Raw genomic sequence first — 18,482 nt, forward strand, 5'->3', positions numbered from 1 at the left:
CCACGGGGTCACAGCCTCCTTCAGGCACCCACCTGCTCTGGTGTGGGGTCCTCCATGGGCTGCAGGTGGATACCTGCTCCACTGTTAACCTCCATGGGCTGCAGGGGGACAGCCTGCCTCACTATGGTCTTCACCACGGGCTGCAGGGGAATCTCTGCTCTGGCACCTGGAGCACCTCCTCCCCCTCCTTCACTGACCTTGGTGTCTGCAGGGCTGTTTCTCTCACAGATTCTCACTCCTTTCTCTGGCTGCAGTTGCTGTTGCGCAGCAACTTTCTCCCCTTCTTATTATGTTATCCCAGAGGCGCTACTACCGTCACTGATGGGCTTGGCCTTGGCCAGGAGTGGGTCCATCTTGGAGCCAGCTGGCATTGGCTCTATCGGACATAGGGGAAGCTTCTAGCCACACCTGCAGACCCCCCACTACCAAAACCTTGTCACGCAAACCCAATACAGCGTCACTCACAGATTGTTGTAAGCTTCAGGAGTATTTGGGGAACCAATTAAGGCAGCTTTGAAATCACCTTATTTTTGCTCACTAAGAAACAGCATATGCATTAGTTTTCAAGGTATGGGAATCGAATATTTAACACATTACAAGGATCCACTCTTGAAGCCATTTTAGGATTTAGCGATTTCTAGGGATTAAGTGTCAATCATTATCATTCTGGCACTAGGAAATCACAAGTAGCAATTTCAAAGGTGGCAACATGAATTATATTCAGTTGCCGAACGCCTGAGTTCTTGATTTTCCCTCTTAATTTGGAAGAGCCACCAGTAGCTCCCCTGATAGCTTGGAACCTTTAATTACTTATTACAAGCACGCAGGCCAAGCATTCTGGCAGGTATATGGCCATCACATGTGGTTACCACAGCAGAAAAAAAGATTGAAGAAGACTGAGATCAAAAAGGCCTGTAAACTTCTGCAAAAGCCAGTGGAGCAGTCTTAGAAGAAATTTAGGATGAAACCACTTCCAGTTTTACTTGGGATATAATGTTCTGTCAGGTTTTTCTCCTTATTGGCACGGATTTTGTAAATTAAAAGTTCTGATGAAAACAGAAAACAATGTTAGAGTATAGACCGTGCAACATTTCTGGTTTGTTTATGTGTCATTCATTGTAGTTTTCTTTTTCTATACCTTACGCCAAATAAACTTCGCTTTATTTACAGGAGCTAGAATTGGCAATTTATAGTAGTGGGAACAAGAGCACCAGAAAGTCCCTAAAAGAAGAAAACCAACTTCTAACCTTAGAAAGCTGGACACTGAGTAAAAGCCACAGAGTGACTCTAATAAAAGGGAACAGCAGCTGTATGTAAAACGGTGTTGCAAAGAAGGTGGAATGAGAAATATTTGGATATCCAAGGCTTCAGCTGAACATATTATAAACATATTTCCTTAATAAAGCAGTATTTAGGGTAGGCAAAGCTTAACCATTAATTTTGCAAGTAAAGAGAGAGATCCAGAACTGTGTCACAGATTAGCAGTTCCTTAACTGATTTCTGATGTTAGCATTTCAATCAATAGAAATTCTCAGCTTAAATGGCAGGCCCAGAACACATCAGCTGCTATTAGATGAGTACTGAGCTTGTGCTTTCCACACATGATTTTTACCCAGATCACGTTTGCTCCCTTTTGTTCGCAATACGGTAATCTCAATTAACAGGCATGTTTGTTATTTAATACATCATGTAACACAAAAATCAATACTTTGTCCTGCCCACAATTACTTTTGTTTGAGAGAATCTGACATGCATATGAGACTCTCAATTACATATCCTGTTTACATATTGAGGGGAACCTTTTGGATAGGAAATGCTTTCTATTCCATGCTCTTGAGAAAACAAAACAGAAGTCAGTAGTAATCTAGGAATTTAGGTAGCTATATTGGTACTGCAATTTAACACAATATGGTTCCTCACTTTGGCTTGCTCACAAATGGAATGCCAAAGGAAACTGCAGCTCATTCAGCAGCCTGAATAATGTATTTTGTAAGGCAAAATTTTAGAGCAGTCATTTATGTGTTTACTAAGCTTAAATTGCAAACAATGTGTGTCATGCTTTTCCACCAATGAAAATTTCAAACTCCAGAAAATATTTTTTCAGTTCAATTATTAAAACCAAATGCCTACTGATCCAAAACAAATCCACTAGCACCAATTTCAAATATTTTTCAGAAGGTAAGTTGTCCATATGTACAATGTAACTGATCATTGAAGCCACAATTACATTAAAAGCCATTAAAATTAATTTATATTGTTTACATACATCTTTTTATAACTTGAAAACACATTTCTTTATCTATAAGAATATAGATAGGTGAATAAGTTACTACACAACCACAGTTACTTCATTTTTGCACCAACTTAACACACAGTAGCTGCCATATGCAAGGATAGGCAACAGCAAAATAGGCAGGCAACCAACTACTGCAGAGTAGCTGTGGTGGGTAACTTGCACCTTGTTCCTTACTCCATTGTAACTTGCCTGTCTGCTCCCAAAAAGTAACCATGAAGATGGAAGTCACTGGACTGAATGTTGTATACAGGAGTACTTACCATGAATATAGAATGGTTCCCACGACTGATGCAAGTTTGCTGTTTTCTTGCTTTTGCTTTGCAAGCCCAAAGTCAGCTACAATAAAGAAAAAAAGATTCACATGTCAATAACCACCCTCTGCATGACAATCAGTGCTGGTTCACAACAGCAGAAAAGTTGGGGGAGGGTGGAAGGGAGGTTTGGGGGTTTTTTATCTTTTACATTTTGTAGTACTGAACCATACTATCTTCCTACCTCCACATTAATCAACAACTTACATTTGAATCAGGACCACCAGCTTTAAAAATATTATAAACACACCTCCGATGCTTTCAATCCAATACTCTGATTGGATTGAAAAAACCTGACCAGTTTCAGGTTTTTTAATATATTAATATATTCCGATCAACTGCATGAAAATGGTAAGTATCTGATAAGCAGTGATCTAATGCCCAGATTAATGGAAAAAATAATGTAATGAAGTCAGTAATTATTTTGCTTTCCTTCAAATTATGATAGCTGGGAAGGGCGGACTTTCTCAGAAATTTAATTTCAAAGGAATATGGGGGGTTTAATATCTGAACAGTTCATGTTCAAAGATTGCCTTAGGTAAGAAATAATGGTGAATCTCAGCCTTACCTTGTGACAAAAGCTTTAGATTTAGATGATCATGCAATTATGTTAATATAAGTACCTTTTGTGTAATTATCAGGTAGTCTTTCATAAAATTGTCACACACAGTCTTTAGAGAACATATTTTTAATCTAAGTTCCATGCAAACAGTTCAAGTTTATTTTTTTCAATTCAATACTCTACTGCTGCCTCAACACAACAATGCAGCTAAGATACATTGCACTTGACTAAATCCAAGCACAGAGAGCAAGAGAAAATCATTGTACTTGTTAAAGTCTGTTAATATATTTTGCATTGTAATACTACTTCAGAATTGGGAAGATTTGTGTGGTAAATAATATTGTTTAAAATATTTTAAGGCTCCTGTTCTACTTGGACAGAGCCCATAGCATTCCTATTCCAATTGCTTTTACAGTGAGATAGTTTATAAACATTTTAGTTCCAAATGGTTATACTCATCAAAAAAAGCTGCAGATCAGGTAAGAAAAGTTAGTTTCTGTTGGCTCTTGCTTAGTGCAAGCCTCAAGGGTCTGAAAAGGAGTATATCTCTTATTCAGAAAGGGCCTTTGATAAGAAAGCCAAGTCTAGGTACCCGGGCCACAGATCATTTTTCTTTGAACAAAATGTTCAAAGGACTAGCTCTGCAGGGCTTGGAAAATATAAGTAGAAAGAATGCTAAACTAATAGGATCACTGAGAAGCCTCCCTTTTGCCCTTGAGTTAAGACAGTCCTCAGGCAGTTCACTCCAGGGAATATTAATCCCAAAAGGACCAGAGGTTTTTGCAATGTTGATACTTCCCTGAATTAATTGGGGTGAATCATTCTAAATTCCCTCCTTTGGAATCCTTAACATAATATTCTATGAAGAAAGAGTATTAAGACATTACATCAATCAAGAAATTCAGTTCCTGGTGCTTGAAAGGTTTAGGAAAGGGAAGAGGAGAGCTGGATATCTCTGTCCTGGAAGAAGCAGTCTATTTTAATACAACATCAGTGATTATGTGGAAAAAAGAAAGCAAGGGAAAAATCAGCCAGATGGAGTAAATATATTCTCTTCCTTTTAGGCTCAGGTCCTCAGAAACAGAGGGAATAAACGCATTTCACAGGCAATAACTTTTTCCAAATTCTGCTAAACCGTCTTGACACCAGCAAGAAGCCTCTAAATACAACCGGTGCTGCCAGAGCTAAGGAATGTAAAGCACAGCACAATCAGCTTTACATTAAACATAAGTGCTTTTTCTTAGCTTTTTCAAGCCCATAATACAGAATTGAATGGAAAGCAACTGGCAAATGTTGAAATGCATCGAGCTAGTGAAATTGCTTCTTTTAATTTATTTAGGCATCTGTCTGCAGCTTATAAATTGGTCTACAACTTTTAATACTCCAGGATTCTTTATTTGGTACTTGATGCCAAAAGTTGCTACAATAACTAACAAACAAATGAAATAATTTCTGAGAACTGTGAGAGGCCTGCCTCCCCTACCATTAAATGAAGATATGACCAAATATAAAGATGACCCCAACTAAGTGGTATTCATTGTTTCAGCTGTGAACTGAGGCTTGATTAATGAGGACTCATTGCGACAATTTATATTTGGCAATGCCCTGCAACAGCTTCACACCATAGCAGTATGTCTTTTAGAAGCTGGAACGGAATTGTGAGAGCAAGGTAACTCAGTACTTGCTCAACTTCTTATGAACTTTACCCAAGTGTCAGCTTTTAGCACAGAGACCTACATAAATCTTTGACCTGATCTAGTGATTCTTATATTATGATCTTATTGGTCACTCCTGAAATTCAAAATCCTACTTACTAAAGAAAATATTCTTCCTGAGCCATCTCAATTTACTACAATTAATTCATCCAGTGGTATACCAAGCATCAAGACATAGCTCTTAAGTACAGGAATGGGCCCTTCCTCAGAAGCTAGACCTAACCAATTCACACATATCTGTGTGAATGCAGATGCATCTGGTCACAAATCTCACCAATTTCAGAATGAAATACAAAACTTACAGCTTCCAAATATTTTCTTACAGCTTCCAAATATTTTCTTACAGCTTCCATTCTCACACAAAAAAGCAACCTAACAGAAGTGTTGTGAGTACTTGCTGGAAGGAACTATATCAATGCTGACAATATCATGATAAATATCAGTAGAACAAAGGTGCCAGAGAAAAATAGAAAAGAAAAGCCCTTAGAGAATCATACCAAGAAGGCCAGTGAAAGCTTTGTAAACCAGTAAGTTAGATGAACCAAAACAAAGGCTGGTAAGAGCAAAGGCAAAGAGACAGCATAAAACAGGAGGAAGGGAGAGTGCAGGCAGGCCATCCAGCCACTGCCAATATCAGGATGCAGAAATGCATGCTGCATCAGTCCATCCAAACGGGAAATTATAAACCCATCTTAGATTCAGAGCAAGATTCTACGAGAAAGATGAGCTAGTAACCCTCTGCCATAAAAAAGACCAGTCCTGCCCCTCTTTTGCACTGTCCCTGGAAACCAGCTCATCTGGCACTTGGGTCTTGATGAGTTTAGGTCACCCTTTTTCTAGGCTAGTTTCATGCTGCTTTAATACATCCCCAGACCTGATACTGCAGTCCTAAAACCATTGAACTGTCTACCACTTCAGAGGATTCTTGTTGCCCTCTGTAATCTTGCAAGAATAAAATTGGCATTAGAGAGGCAACTCCCTCATCCTCCCAAAATAACAAACCCCCTCATTTTGACTGTTAGATTGTCCCACCTTCCTGAAGAGTAAAAATTACACCTTTTGGACTAAAAATAAAACAAAAAATCGTTATTTTGTAGTACAGCTGAAGAAAAAACAAAATGCTAGTAGGTGACACATTTCCATGAGGAAGTAGTCTTGCAGCTTTAATGGCACTAGTGGAAAGATCCATTTACCAAAAAGAGAGTGTCTGTTGCTGCAAAATAATGGTTGTTTTCACCAGCACATGTCATTTTGGAAATATGATACTTTTTCCAGTTTTAAACACTACTTTAAATTTTTCAGGTTCATGTGAATTATATGCATATCACCACTACAACTTATTGTACCATCCTAATACATGACAGTTTGTAAACTGAGGGGAATGGTAGGTAGGTACACCAATCTAGCAAACAAGATTTATAAAATAAAATTTCCATGGTAATAGTTTTTGGTGCTTTGTCTACTGTGCAACCTCAACTGACATAATCTCTTTACAGCTAATTTCTCTAACGGTTGGAAGCTTGACATCCTTCATTAAAGACGAAGATTATTTTTAAGTCTGTTCAGAGACAATAAAAAACTAACAAACTTTCACCATTAGATGGATCTTTATAAACTACGACCAAACAGGCAATTTCACCAGCAATTCATTACCAATAGTCATATCTCTCCACGGTATTATTATATTTGACTAGATTTTGTACTGTGATTGTAAACATTAAGCCTTGTGGGTTTTTTCCTCTGTACATCAGGAATCCAGAAAACTAAATGTTATTTTTTTGCTTACATTTGTTAAAAAATAGTCAACCAACCATGCAAGACAGTCCTCAAATAGGAAGAAAAATTAACACAAAATGATGCAGTCATAATCCTTTAGATTCTGAAACACCCTTCTTCGTTTGTTTTCACTTGTTTACATTGTGTTTAGGGTAGCAGAGTAAGTGATAATGAAGTAAGATTGTTTCAGAAAACATTAACATGCTGGGGAAGAGGGCATGAAGGGAAGAGAGAACTATGAAAAAATGAGTAGGCTGACTTGACTAGTATCTTAACCTCCTACAGAATGATCTCTTCAACTTTCATAATAGCTGAATTACAAAAACTTTCTAAATCTTAGCAGTCTCTTTAAATGAGCATTTTAGGTACGTGCAGTGTTTTTTTCTCTTTTTATTGACAGAAACTGTTTTTTCATTGCCATTTTATTTCCCAAAGATTTCACCTAGTAGATTGATCTTCTACAGTAAAAACAACAGGAAAATTTTCCAGATGCTACATCTTAACAACAGTGATCTCATATTTGCACATTTGTTGCCTTAATTTATATTTGAACCCTATTTGAAAATGCCATTAATTTTTCCTAAAATCAAATATGCACACAAAGACCAAAAGCAAAGCAAAAAAGGAGGATGAATGGAGTATCAAATTCACGACATATGTGAACTTCAGACCTACTCAGGTCAGATTTTCACTGTGTCCCCATTGAACAGTTTCTTCTTCTACCCTGAAAGGCTCAGGATGAGACAAAATCATTTTGTTTCTCTTCAGCAAGTTTGCAACTGTAATCAAGAAAGTTTATCAGCAACTTACTGAGTTACAGTGATCTGGAAGATAAAAATAGAACTTCAATTTTATTTTCCATAAAAGCATACCTAAAATCAAGATAATCTGCAATTTAATCAACAGTAGTACATACTTATTCTACTCTTTTCCATCAGTAGAATGGGAACAGAATTAATTTCTCATCATTCCCAAATACACCTTTCTAACTCTTCTATCATTCTCCTTTCTATGTGCTAATATCAATGCTTCATAAACGCAGCCTACTACCTGTCAGTTTTGTGAAGCTTGTAACTTCTGCACTAAGAACTTTAGCATTGATCCACATCTAGAACTGAGATTTGTGGAGAGAGATGCGATTGTGCTATTAATCCACCAATACTGTCCAGTACTACAAGCATTTCCTTGAATCTTGGTATGAAGGGTAGCAATTCTGATAATGAAGACTGGTTAAATGAGCCATATAATCTGCAAAAAACCTAGCACTGATCCAAGTGAATCTGAAAACTAACACACAACAGACACTTGTTATATCCACTTTACCTCACAGCCACTGCTTCTCTGGGCATGGCACAGAATGAGGAGGCAATGGGTCTTTTAAAAAGGGCACTCAACAAGCAAGTATTCTAAATTACAAAATTAACAGGTAGCTTTCTTCCAGCATCCAGCAACTATTTGAACTTTTCAAGTCTCATTTGCTTCACCGTTCTGACAGTTCATGGCTGCTTCCTATGATTAGAAGTGTATCAGACAGGTGAGTTGTCTCAAAACTAGTATTCTGCTGCTATATTAACCTAGGTTTCAGTTCCATACAGATCCTTTCTGCTACTATTGTATCATGTGTACTAAACATTAAACAGACCGTGCCACCAAAAAGAGCATGTGGAACCCTTCACAATTCTCCTTGATATCAGACCTGAAAGATGTCGAAGTGACTCCACACGGCCCCCTTTACCTTCAAGATCTAAACCTTACTGCAACTAGATGACACTGAGGAAAAGTGATGATATACAGTCTTCTGTTTTGTCCTACAAACAGATGCAGCTATGGAGCTCTAGACAGAAATATGTTGTGCTAGAAACAAAATGCAGCTGCAGTAAAAAATACCTGCAATAAGAGCAGATACACATTTTAAATTCGGAAAAATGTAACTTCTCACTGTCTCATATAAAAAGGCTAGGCAAATTAAACTGAAAGCCACAGATAATATTGGTTCAATGAATCTCTAAAACCCTATACAAAACAATTTTCATTCAGGCTGTGCCTAAAATCCAACTCTTTTTTTTGTGTCAGAAATTATAAATCAGACATTCAACCTGATCAGAGATGTCCAATTTCAGTAACACTTCTCTACCAATTTAGAAGGAGAAGTTTTATGAAATTGCAGATTAGCATCATTTAATATTTGTATTTTCATAGCATTTGTAGCGCAACCAATTACGATTAAATGCTGTACCAACATATAAGAGATGGTAGTTACGGTCCCCTTCCTATCAAATTTATGTCAGAGATGAAAAAGAACAAATGAGTAGGCTGGGCAGTTCCAGAGACTACATAACAATAGCATGCTTCAAGTTCTCTACAGTCAGAAACAGAGATCTTGTATCACCACTAGCCTGGCTAGGATCAGATTGTAAATGTCTGTTTCCATTTGCAACAACACACGACTTAAAAGAGCCTGAAAAAGCTTGGGATAACTCAGATTTAATGGACGTGTAAAAGATGTCACAGGAAATGCAAAGGAAGTTACATAATCTTCACATCAGAATGAAGCACCTCCTGAGCTTAGGACTTTCATTTGTATATTGCATAAGTTTAAAAACAAAACAATAAACAAAGACCTGGATAAGGATAGTGTCTGATCACACTCAATATTTAAGAAAAAGAGAATACAGTGAGAATATACAGATTAAAAAATTCTTCCTACTATTACCTCAGGTATTCTTTTTTCAGTAAAACCTATAGAGAGTGACATTCAGAGACCATTTCTAGAAAAGGCCTTTCATAGCTTAATCTTACATTGTGCCAGGTCGGTAGCAGAGTTCTTTGCCTGTATGAATTCTAGTTTTCAGCCACCTTTCACCATAGGTTCCTGCCTACCACGTTCTGCTGGAATTGTTCTACAAGGGCCACCTGTGTGTAGCAATTTCTCCATGACTTCAGGACAAGCAAGCATAGTTCTTTAGCAGGTTTATTTTTTGCTGTGCTGAGAGCAAGGTGGGAATGTCTCCCACACTATGGACTCCCTTCCTTTTCAACCAACGTAAACTCAGAAACTGTATGAGAGGTCTTCATGGGATTTGGAACATGAGTGGCTCAGTTCTCACATGCGTGGTGAGAAATGCCTACCTGTGACTCCCAGAACTTTCTTAAAGTAGTTCATTGTTGGGGCTGCTGCATAGCCATGCACAGTACAGAATGAAAGTCTTAGCCTACAGAAGCACTTTGCTCCAGTGTATTGCTCACTTTATTCTTTTTTTTTTAATCAAAATCTACCATGAGAGTCCAAAACTAAGGCACCTCTCTAAAGACAACATATTTGAATAACGTTTGTTACAGAGGAATAAGCTGTCTTTGTCAGCCTGCAGATTCTCATAGCGAAAGATTAACAAGAGTTACTATTTCCAGAAGGACTGATAGAGGAAAAGAAAAAAGAGCAGTATTATGAGATATACAAGCTTCTTTTATGAAGCAAAATAATTTGGACCATCAGAGGCCATATCTTAATGACGTAGTCACACAACACTGCTCCCACAGGAGTATTACTCCAGTTAGATCGAGACAAGATTTGCAGAGTTTTGAGATTTGAAAGACTCCAGAAAATTGAACACTCTCTCTTTAAGATGACTGTGCAGCTTGTAAACATGGAACTACAGTTCTGAGTAGATCTTAGAGCAGACCCTCTCCTTTTATAAAAGCTGACAGGTTAAATTCACTGCAGAGGCAGATTTAAGGTTTCTCAGTATTTGAGCATACGCTTCCACCTTCATCTGACATTTTGCATTAACTTTCATCTAGAACCACTTGAAATTCTCAGATGGATAGTACACTTATCCACAAATACTGTGAGATATAATTATCAAGATTGCAAATGCTGCAGTCTTTGGCATACATGGACTGTATGAGTTAGGCATAATACCACAGCATGCACCGATACAGTACATATTTACTATCACTGGAAAGAAAGTAAATTATTCTTAATTTCATTAAGGTTGTAAAACATCAGGCTCAGTAAAATTCAGAAGTAATAGATAAAACGTCTTCAGCACCCTCCGAAAATTCAATATACACCGGTACTAATTAAAGTACTAAATAAAGTAAGTGTTTGTTTAAATATTGCAATAGTTTTGAACCAATCACTGTAGAAATGGTCAAAGTAAGTTTCAGTTTTTCCAATTTTCCCCAGCTCCTGTAAATCTTTGTCAGAAATAGAAATGCTTTTCAAGGCCAATTTTGAGCTTGCATTTGAAAGTATATTTACACGTCTATGTATCTAGGTTGGACCAGAAGTAAGGCAAAGGTGTTAAATCAAGACAAGAGTGCCCCTCAGTGGCAGTATGTTGATATAAAATCCAACTGTATGATACTTTAAAATAATATTCTGAATATTTATTTTCATCACTCAGGGATAAATGTTCCATTAAATCATCTTATTTCAAAATTATATAATTACTAAGAATCAGAGCTTTTTAGCACATACAATTTAATAATGAATGAATTTAAGTATGTACATTATTAGGTATAAATATTTACTATAAAATAACAGTTGCTAAATATATTTGCCTATTGTAGCTCAGTGTTTTGTGGTTGGGTGTGTAAATATGTCTACACTTCCGTGTTATTTTTAAAGAAGAGAGATTGGGTTTTGCACCAAGACTTCTCACAACGATCCTGCAGTATTCAAATTGTTTATTTAGTTCTGTGTCATGAGTAGTAAGAAAGCATGCAGTAGTTCTTTGAGAACTTTAAAAACTACAGTATCTGAATTGCCTGTGGCTTGCTGTGTGTACCAGATTGTATTAATTCACTCAAAGAGTAAAACTTTGTCATACTTCGGAGTACTGTTCATACATATACTGCTTTCAAAGCCTATCCTGAAACCTGCCTAGGCTTCTTCCTCCACACTGTGGAGATTATAGAAGTATACGTCAAGAATATTCACTACTACAGGCTTAGACAAATAGTACCTCACTACAGCTGATCACTGGGAACAACTGATGGGTACTAAACAATTGCAACTGGAGTAGAACAGACAGCTGTTGTACTTTATACATTCATTAGCACTTGTTATCTAATCTGGTTATCTCGATATTCTTGCTGATTTAAATAAAAACACATTTTGAAGCATAACTATAGTTTAATTTTTTAGGGCTAAATCATCTCCTCCATCATATTTGACATACATAGTTGCAAAAAATAGTCATGGCTGATGACACCTGGTGGCAATGATCACAAAATCTGCATTAGCAATCATTTTACACAACAGTATAATAATGTACATATTATTCCAAGTATGGTGACCAATGCCCGGGAATCTGAAACCTTCTGAGAGTTTCAGTAAAGAAATTCTACTCAGATACATCATGGGAAATTCTCTTCAAGTAAAGTAATTCTACTTACTAATTGTAACTTTGTCTTTATCCCCCAGCATGACATTGTTTGGAGTGAGATCTCGATGAACGATCCTTTTGTCTTTATGCAAATAACGAAGCGCTAGACAAAGCTTAAAAACAAACAGAAAGAGCCTTACAAAGATTCTTAACTACAACCTCAATAAAGGCACAAAAAATTAAATTCATAATTGATATTAGTGCTTGACATAATAAGCATTACTTTGTCATTTATTAGCCTAACAAACATAAACAGTGCTACTAATTACATGCAGGAAAGTCCTGGTAACAAAAAAAATGGAGGCCCTTACTTGGATAAATATATGCCATATTCTTTCTTCTGTAAACTGTTGTTGCTTTTGCTTCAAAGAGTGAAAGTATTCTCCCAATGGCACTCCCTCTATGAGCTCCATGACTATGTACAACCTATCATCTACATAAAAGAAAATGAATTAGTAGAACATTACATTTATACAGAAGGCATTTGAAAATAGAGTATCTGAGGTTAAAATATATTTTACAAGCCTTTATTTTTTACTTTTTAAAAATTTATTTGTACAGACAAATACATTTTAATCGTAGTTCTACTCCTTGTTATTCTATTTTTTCCACAATTTATATCACAGCAACTATAAGGAATTCACTGCCTGATAATCACTCAGTGGGTAGGTGTATGTAGCTAACTCTTTATAAGAAAGAAAATTAAGGCAATATGGCTGAGCAATCTATATCATTCATTCTATAGTCACTATAGCTTTTCTCCCCACTTAGCGTTCCAGTTGTAAATGTTGGATCCTTAACTCTATAGGATGAGAATGATGCTTTCTACATGTTTACATTGCGTCTAGTTTTACTGATATATAAACAAATATAAATATTATTTCTCACCATTTTTTCCATTTTAAAGAAATATAAGCCTGTCTGAACTGTAACAGTTCTTGAAGAAAATATTACCATTTATTGCTCAAATTTGATGCATTCCTTCCAAGCTGTAAGTGCTTTTATTATGTATTTCTATTTCTTCATTATGTACAATGTGGTAATTCTCTGCATTTATACTTACTTTCCAAGAATGTTCTATAATACCGTACAACATTTGGATGACAAAGCTACAATGAGGAAAGAAATTTGGGTGTTTAGAATAGTTAAACTGATGGCACAGTATTTATAATGTTTAGCTACACATTGGAAGGAAGGATTCCACAAGGATTCCACAAACTTGCTTACGAACTGCAGTGCAGTAGACCTTCACTGCTACCCCAAACACAGAGAAGTGTTGCACATTACTAGAGCAACCAGGAGGAAAATACAGCACGATTCCTATCCACTCTGCCCTTAATAATTGAAAGAAAGTAAATGAAGTTTGAAGATGGGCAATTATACCTGCATCGAAGTATTGGCTTTCTTAGCCTAAGAACACTAATGATCAGTCTGGTTTTTAAATTTTCAACTACAAAAAAAGACTATCTTCTTACTGTGTTTTAAACCCAAAAATTCATTAAACGGAACTCATGAGTTTTCTATCACAATCTTAACTTACAGAATCCCTGAAAAAAGGTCAAATACTGCCAACACAGAATGTAAGAATCTTTACTATCAAGCATTTGCACTGCTGCTAACACTATAGGTAAGAAGGTTTTCAATACTGGCAGCATTCAGGTAAAAGGGGCCAATATTGTACTGATCAGACAAAAATAGTAACCGCACTGCAAGCCCTGCTATATGAGAACTCACAGTTAATAATGCTAACAGCAGAATGCCCATACTAAAGTCCAGGAGACATACCTGCTCTTTGATGATGGTTAATTCAGAGACAATATTTTTTACACTGCTGTCTCTGTCTTTTTTGTCCTTTCCGAATGCTGGATTGTGTAAATTGACTTCTTTCATTGCCAGGAGATTTTGTCCATTATGTTTTCTAACCTATGAAAAAGATAAAACCCTTTTAAAATTAATATAGGTTGGGGATAGAAAGGATATTATTATAGCTATCAGATTAGTTATCAGAGTCCAAATCTGTCTCACAAAAGCTAGAATCATAGCTTTTTCTGTGTATGATGTGATTAGCCAAAAGAACTGGAGCCCCACAATACAGGTTAGCAGTACACTGCTGAACTTGCTGCAGTGTTTGAAGTAACACTTGTGCCCAGTGTTGCTTTTCAGATAAAATAAGCTCAAATTTCTGTGGTTTTACACAGATTTGTTAGCCTTTGCGATAGACAGAAATGCTGTTTATGGAAAGGAATTAAAAGAAAGTAAAATTAGGAAAACTAAGAGATACACTGGTCAATCTTATAAATACAAGAGGGGACAAACAAAATCACAATAAATACTAATAACAATCCACAAAGGCCCTTTCGGACCTGCATTCCCCTACTGAAATTCAAAGGACGGTAGTGCCTAAAATAGGTATTAGATACCCTCTTCATGAAGTCTCCCCTCACACCTGTAAATTAATATCAAAAGGGAAGTTTACCTTATATACACTTCCAAAAGCTCCACTGCCAAGGTGCTCTAAAATTGCATAATTGCCTATATGTTTTGTAGGTGCCTTACTCTGATTCATGCTCTCAATACTTTCAGCAATTTGCTTCAATTCATCCTCCTGGTTATAAATTAAATGACAAGTAAATAAATATAAAATATTTCATGCCTTTCTTGTGCTAAGAATGTGCAAAGAATACAGCTTCTTAAAGCTATGAAGGTTTTTACTTACCTTTAATAAATTTAGCTTTGATACCAACTCTTCATAAGCAGTGATATCACGCACATAATGTCCAATATCAATGAAGATTTCAAACAAGTCAGTAGGGAAAAGTCTACAAAGGTTGAAATTTTGATTAAATTTTAGAAACAGTGTACACAGTAGCTATTAATCTACAGCAGAGACTTTTCAACGTTTATTGTTACAACTTACTTTAGAACCTTCTAAATAATCCACTTATTTTTTACTAATCTATTTAGATATTAACCCTCTAACATTAGGAGGGTTACGTAGGAGTTAAAGGACCTTTCAAAAGTCAGACTTCAGCCTCCATGGGTTGGGTATTAATATAAATGCCAGTTCTCCAAACAAGTATAAGCCTCTTTAAAGTCAATGCACCTCCTGAGTTTCCAGTCATTTTCCTATTTTTTCTTATAATACTTTATATTATGCTTGTCGTCACTTTATCTGAGTTCCTTCTTGTAATGCATTAAGTGACAGGATTAACATTTGTCTGCATTTAAAGACTCAGTACACCCCTCTTGGAATTTTTGTCCAAGAAGTCTAGTATAAAAGATGAAAAGGACTGAGAAAAGCAAAAACTAACAGATAGTAGGCAATATTTGATTAGTGACATGCTTAACTGAAGGTTTCTTTCTTTTTAAAGTTCTGGCTGAAGTAGAAATACAGAATATTAAGGCATTTGGCAAAATATGAGAGACAGCAAATCCATCCAGATTTGTCACTTTAAAAACTTGACATCAACCAGAAACATTCATTACAAACTGTAATGACAAAGTACAAAATCCACTTTTTTAAAAGTGGAAATAACACAAAAGTTATATTTAGAATTCTAGAAATTTATGATACAGAATAAGATCATACAGAAACACTACTGACAGGCAGACCTCCTAGGCAGTATAATTACTACCCCAATCCCACAAATCAAACTGTTAGGTTTTACATGGCCTTTGTAGCCAACCTGGTGAAACTGTCATCTTACTAGTAAAAATGGGTAATTGATGAAATTATCCTTATTGATCCAAACCTTTCAGCAACACTTCTAAGTAAACCAGCTTGATGCAAATTCATTCCCATGTGGAGAGCTCAGAGAAAAAACTTACTGCTCCCAGTTACTTGCTACTATCCAGGGCTGTAACTTGCATCTGCTAATCTTCAGGATAAAAGTATGGTTTATCTCCAACAGTATTAAATCTGTCCTCAACATATTTAAAATGTTGATTCTCGGGGGAGGAAGGAGCCCCTCAGAGCCAGATTCTCTGGCATGCATGCAGTCAAAGTCCCCACACTGAAAATATAAATCTTGCAGGTTGGCACTGACGCAGTGCAGGAATGGCTATTCGTAGTTGTGGACAGGACAGAAGTTGCCCATTACTATTTCTTCTTTTGAAAATAAACGACATTTTAAAAACCTGTCTTTCTGATTGGAGTGAAGACTTTTGAAAGCTATCCTAAGGGAGTTTCTCAAAACATTTTGTTAACATACCTTTTAAAGATATGTCGATTTCTTTCCATGCTGAAGAGAAATCTCAGGGCTCTGAAAGCATAACACTACAACAGGAAAAATACTTAAGTGAATGACCAATTTATACACAAATGGAAAAGCCACTGATAAACGTCAAGGATTCCCCTTGACTTTACACATCGGAAAACTTTGTACTTAAATGACTACATCGATTACATTATTAACCTGATAATGAAGAAAGTAAAAATATATTAAGTTCCTCCTGTATTTTAGAAGTAGACAGGGCCACTTAGGGAAAAAAAAGTAAAAAAAAGAAGCGGGTGACTATAGCTATAGTAGACACTGAGGAACATTTAAGTCTTAATCATCTCTTTTTATTTGCAGATAGCTCAAGACTTGAGACCTGTTCTCTTCTCCAATGTTGAAAAAGGTAAATGTAATAAGTGGTTTTGTAACGATGCAGTAGAAACAGCATTTTGCATTTTTTCTGAAAAATGCAGTGTAGAACACCATAAGTTCTAACAGAGAACAAAAAAGAAAAGTGAGAAAGAGAGAATGGTCAACTTTTTTTTTTAAATACTAAGTTCATCATATTTACAGAGATCTTTATGTACCTCAGTTTCTATCTTTGGTTTTGATATGATCTCTACTGAAGAAAGTTTATTTTTAAAACAGCCACTGGCAGGTAGTTGATATGTATGCTTTTATGCAACTCATCTTTAATTCCATTTATCAAGAGTCAATAACATGGCATATATGTGGCTGACCAAACAAAGATGACTACATAAAGTAAGCCAAAGGGAAAATAAGGTATTGATATCTGAAACACTGCAAATAATAAATGTCTTTAACATAATTTAGAATTACTTTATTGCATCAGTGACTAAAACACTAGTGTGTGATAACCCCTATTTAGACACTGGTAACTTGTGTCTTAGTGATTTAATCCCCATGTTAAAACCAAATCTTTCAATATATAGACAATGCATTAAATGAAGAAAGTAAAGGCCAAATGCTACTTTTGAAGGAAGCAGGATACTTGAAATTTCACAGAAAAGGAACATATGTTAATGCTGCTAAGAAGCTGTCTCTTTTACAGACAATGTTTCTTCTTAGTCCAAAGTAAACGTCCCATCACAGGAGAAGGATGGCATGTTAACATTCCATTGAGAATCACAGTCACAACTTAGCTGTACAAAATAACCCTGAGCAGCTGGGCCATAGTTGCTACCTTGAAAGTTTTTCATTTTAGAGACAATACATAGACCTTACTGTAGAAAGCCCATCAGTGAAGGGACATGATAATAGATTAATAATGAGATAAATAGATATTTTAAATGGCAATAATATTTGTCTTTCTCACACTAGTATTGTGAGATTAATATTTAACATTTGTGATATGCTTCAGCTAAGGCATGATGATTTTTACATATGGTATGTATGCAGAATAAATGACTGATATCACTGCCACCCTTGAACTAATGGAGTAAGATCACTAAGGTAGTACGGTAGAAAGAAGCTGAAAATTTAAGCATTGAAACCACAGACAATAGAGCAGTAAAGAAACCAGACCAGTATTGCAAGAATTCTATGAAAAATGCCTATGAAATTCAAAAAGGGTATTCCAATAGTTGCAACTGTATTGCACAGCAGTAACAATGATAAAGGCAATACAGATAGTGTGAGAATCTGAACAAGGTTTCATAAAAAAATGTATTTCTTAATGTTTGCCTGAAACAAATTTAGTGTTCATATATGATCATTAACTCCATTACTAATTCACATGGCTTCATGTTTAACACAACTACAGTTGCTTAGTATCTCTTGTGAGTTATTTCCAACACATTCTGCTGAAATCTAAAAATCTCAGTGGGCATAAATTAAGTTCTTTACAGTTGTATGAGGCAACTGTACTGAGCATATGCTCCAGTTTATTAGACTTCATGTTAGTTTCATATACCCTCTAGGAATATTTTTATTTATCTCACCCTTAAACTGATCTAACTGAAGTGCCCTATAAAACCTTGTTGCAGAAGAAAGGTACCTACTGCACTGAATCTGCACTCCAACCCTAATCTAGAACTGTGATGAGAAAGATGACACTACATTTAATTCCCTTTTTTTGTGGAAATGCCTTCCCTCGTTATCCAGGCATGTCTATCTGATTAGATAGTTGAGTAGCTACGTAGCCATGTTAATGTAGGGCTATGCCAAAACAAAGACAGGATCCTGACTGCATTCA

General features: G+C 36.1%; 1 protein-coding gene across 1 annotated transcript in view; it reads right to left on the reverse strand.

Annotated features, from left to right (window-relative positions):
- The window catches only part of NEK10 (NIMA-related kinase 10), a gene marked incomplete at its 3' end in the record, with an annotated part of 71,951 nt that overhangs the window by 34,964 nt on the left and 18,505 nt on the right, over window positions 1-18,482 (reverse strand). Inside the window, exons 15-22 of the mRNA XM_009581023.1 lie at window positions 16,262-16,326; window positions 14,767-14,869; window positions 14,527-14,655; window positions 13,836-13,973; window positions 13,114-13,159; window positions 12,362-12,483; window positions 12,061-12,163; window positions 2,557-2,632 (exon numbers count right to left, since the gene is read on the reverse strand). Of these exons, the coding sequence (XP_009579318.1) occupies window positions 2,557-2,632; window positions 12,061-12,163; window positions 12,362-12,483; window positions 13,114-13,159; window positions 13,836-13,973; window positions 14,527-14,655; window positions 14,767-14,869; window positions 16,262-16,326 (782 nt within the window). The remainder of the gene's footprint in view (window positions 1-2,556; window positions 2,633-12,060; window positions 12,164-12,361; window positions 12,484-13,113; window positions 13,160-13,835; window positions 13,974-14,526; window positions 14,656-14,766; window positions 14,870-16,261; window positions 16,327-18,482) is intronic.

This window comes from Fulmarus glacialis, unplaced genomic scaffold (genome assembly GCF_000690835.1).
Source record: "Fulmarus glacialis isolate BGI_N327 unplaced genomic scaffold, ASM69083v1 scaffold5297, whole genome shotgun sequence".
Lineage (NCBI taxonomy): Eukaryota > Metazoa > Chordata > Aves > Procellariiformes > Procellariidae > Fulmarus > Fulmarus glacialis.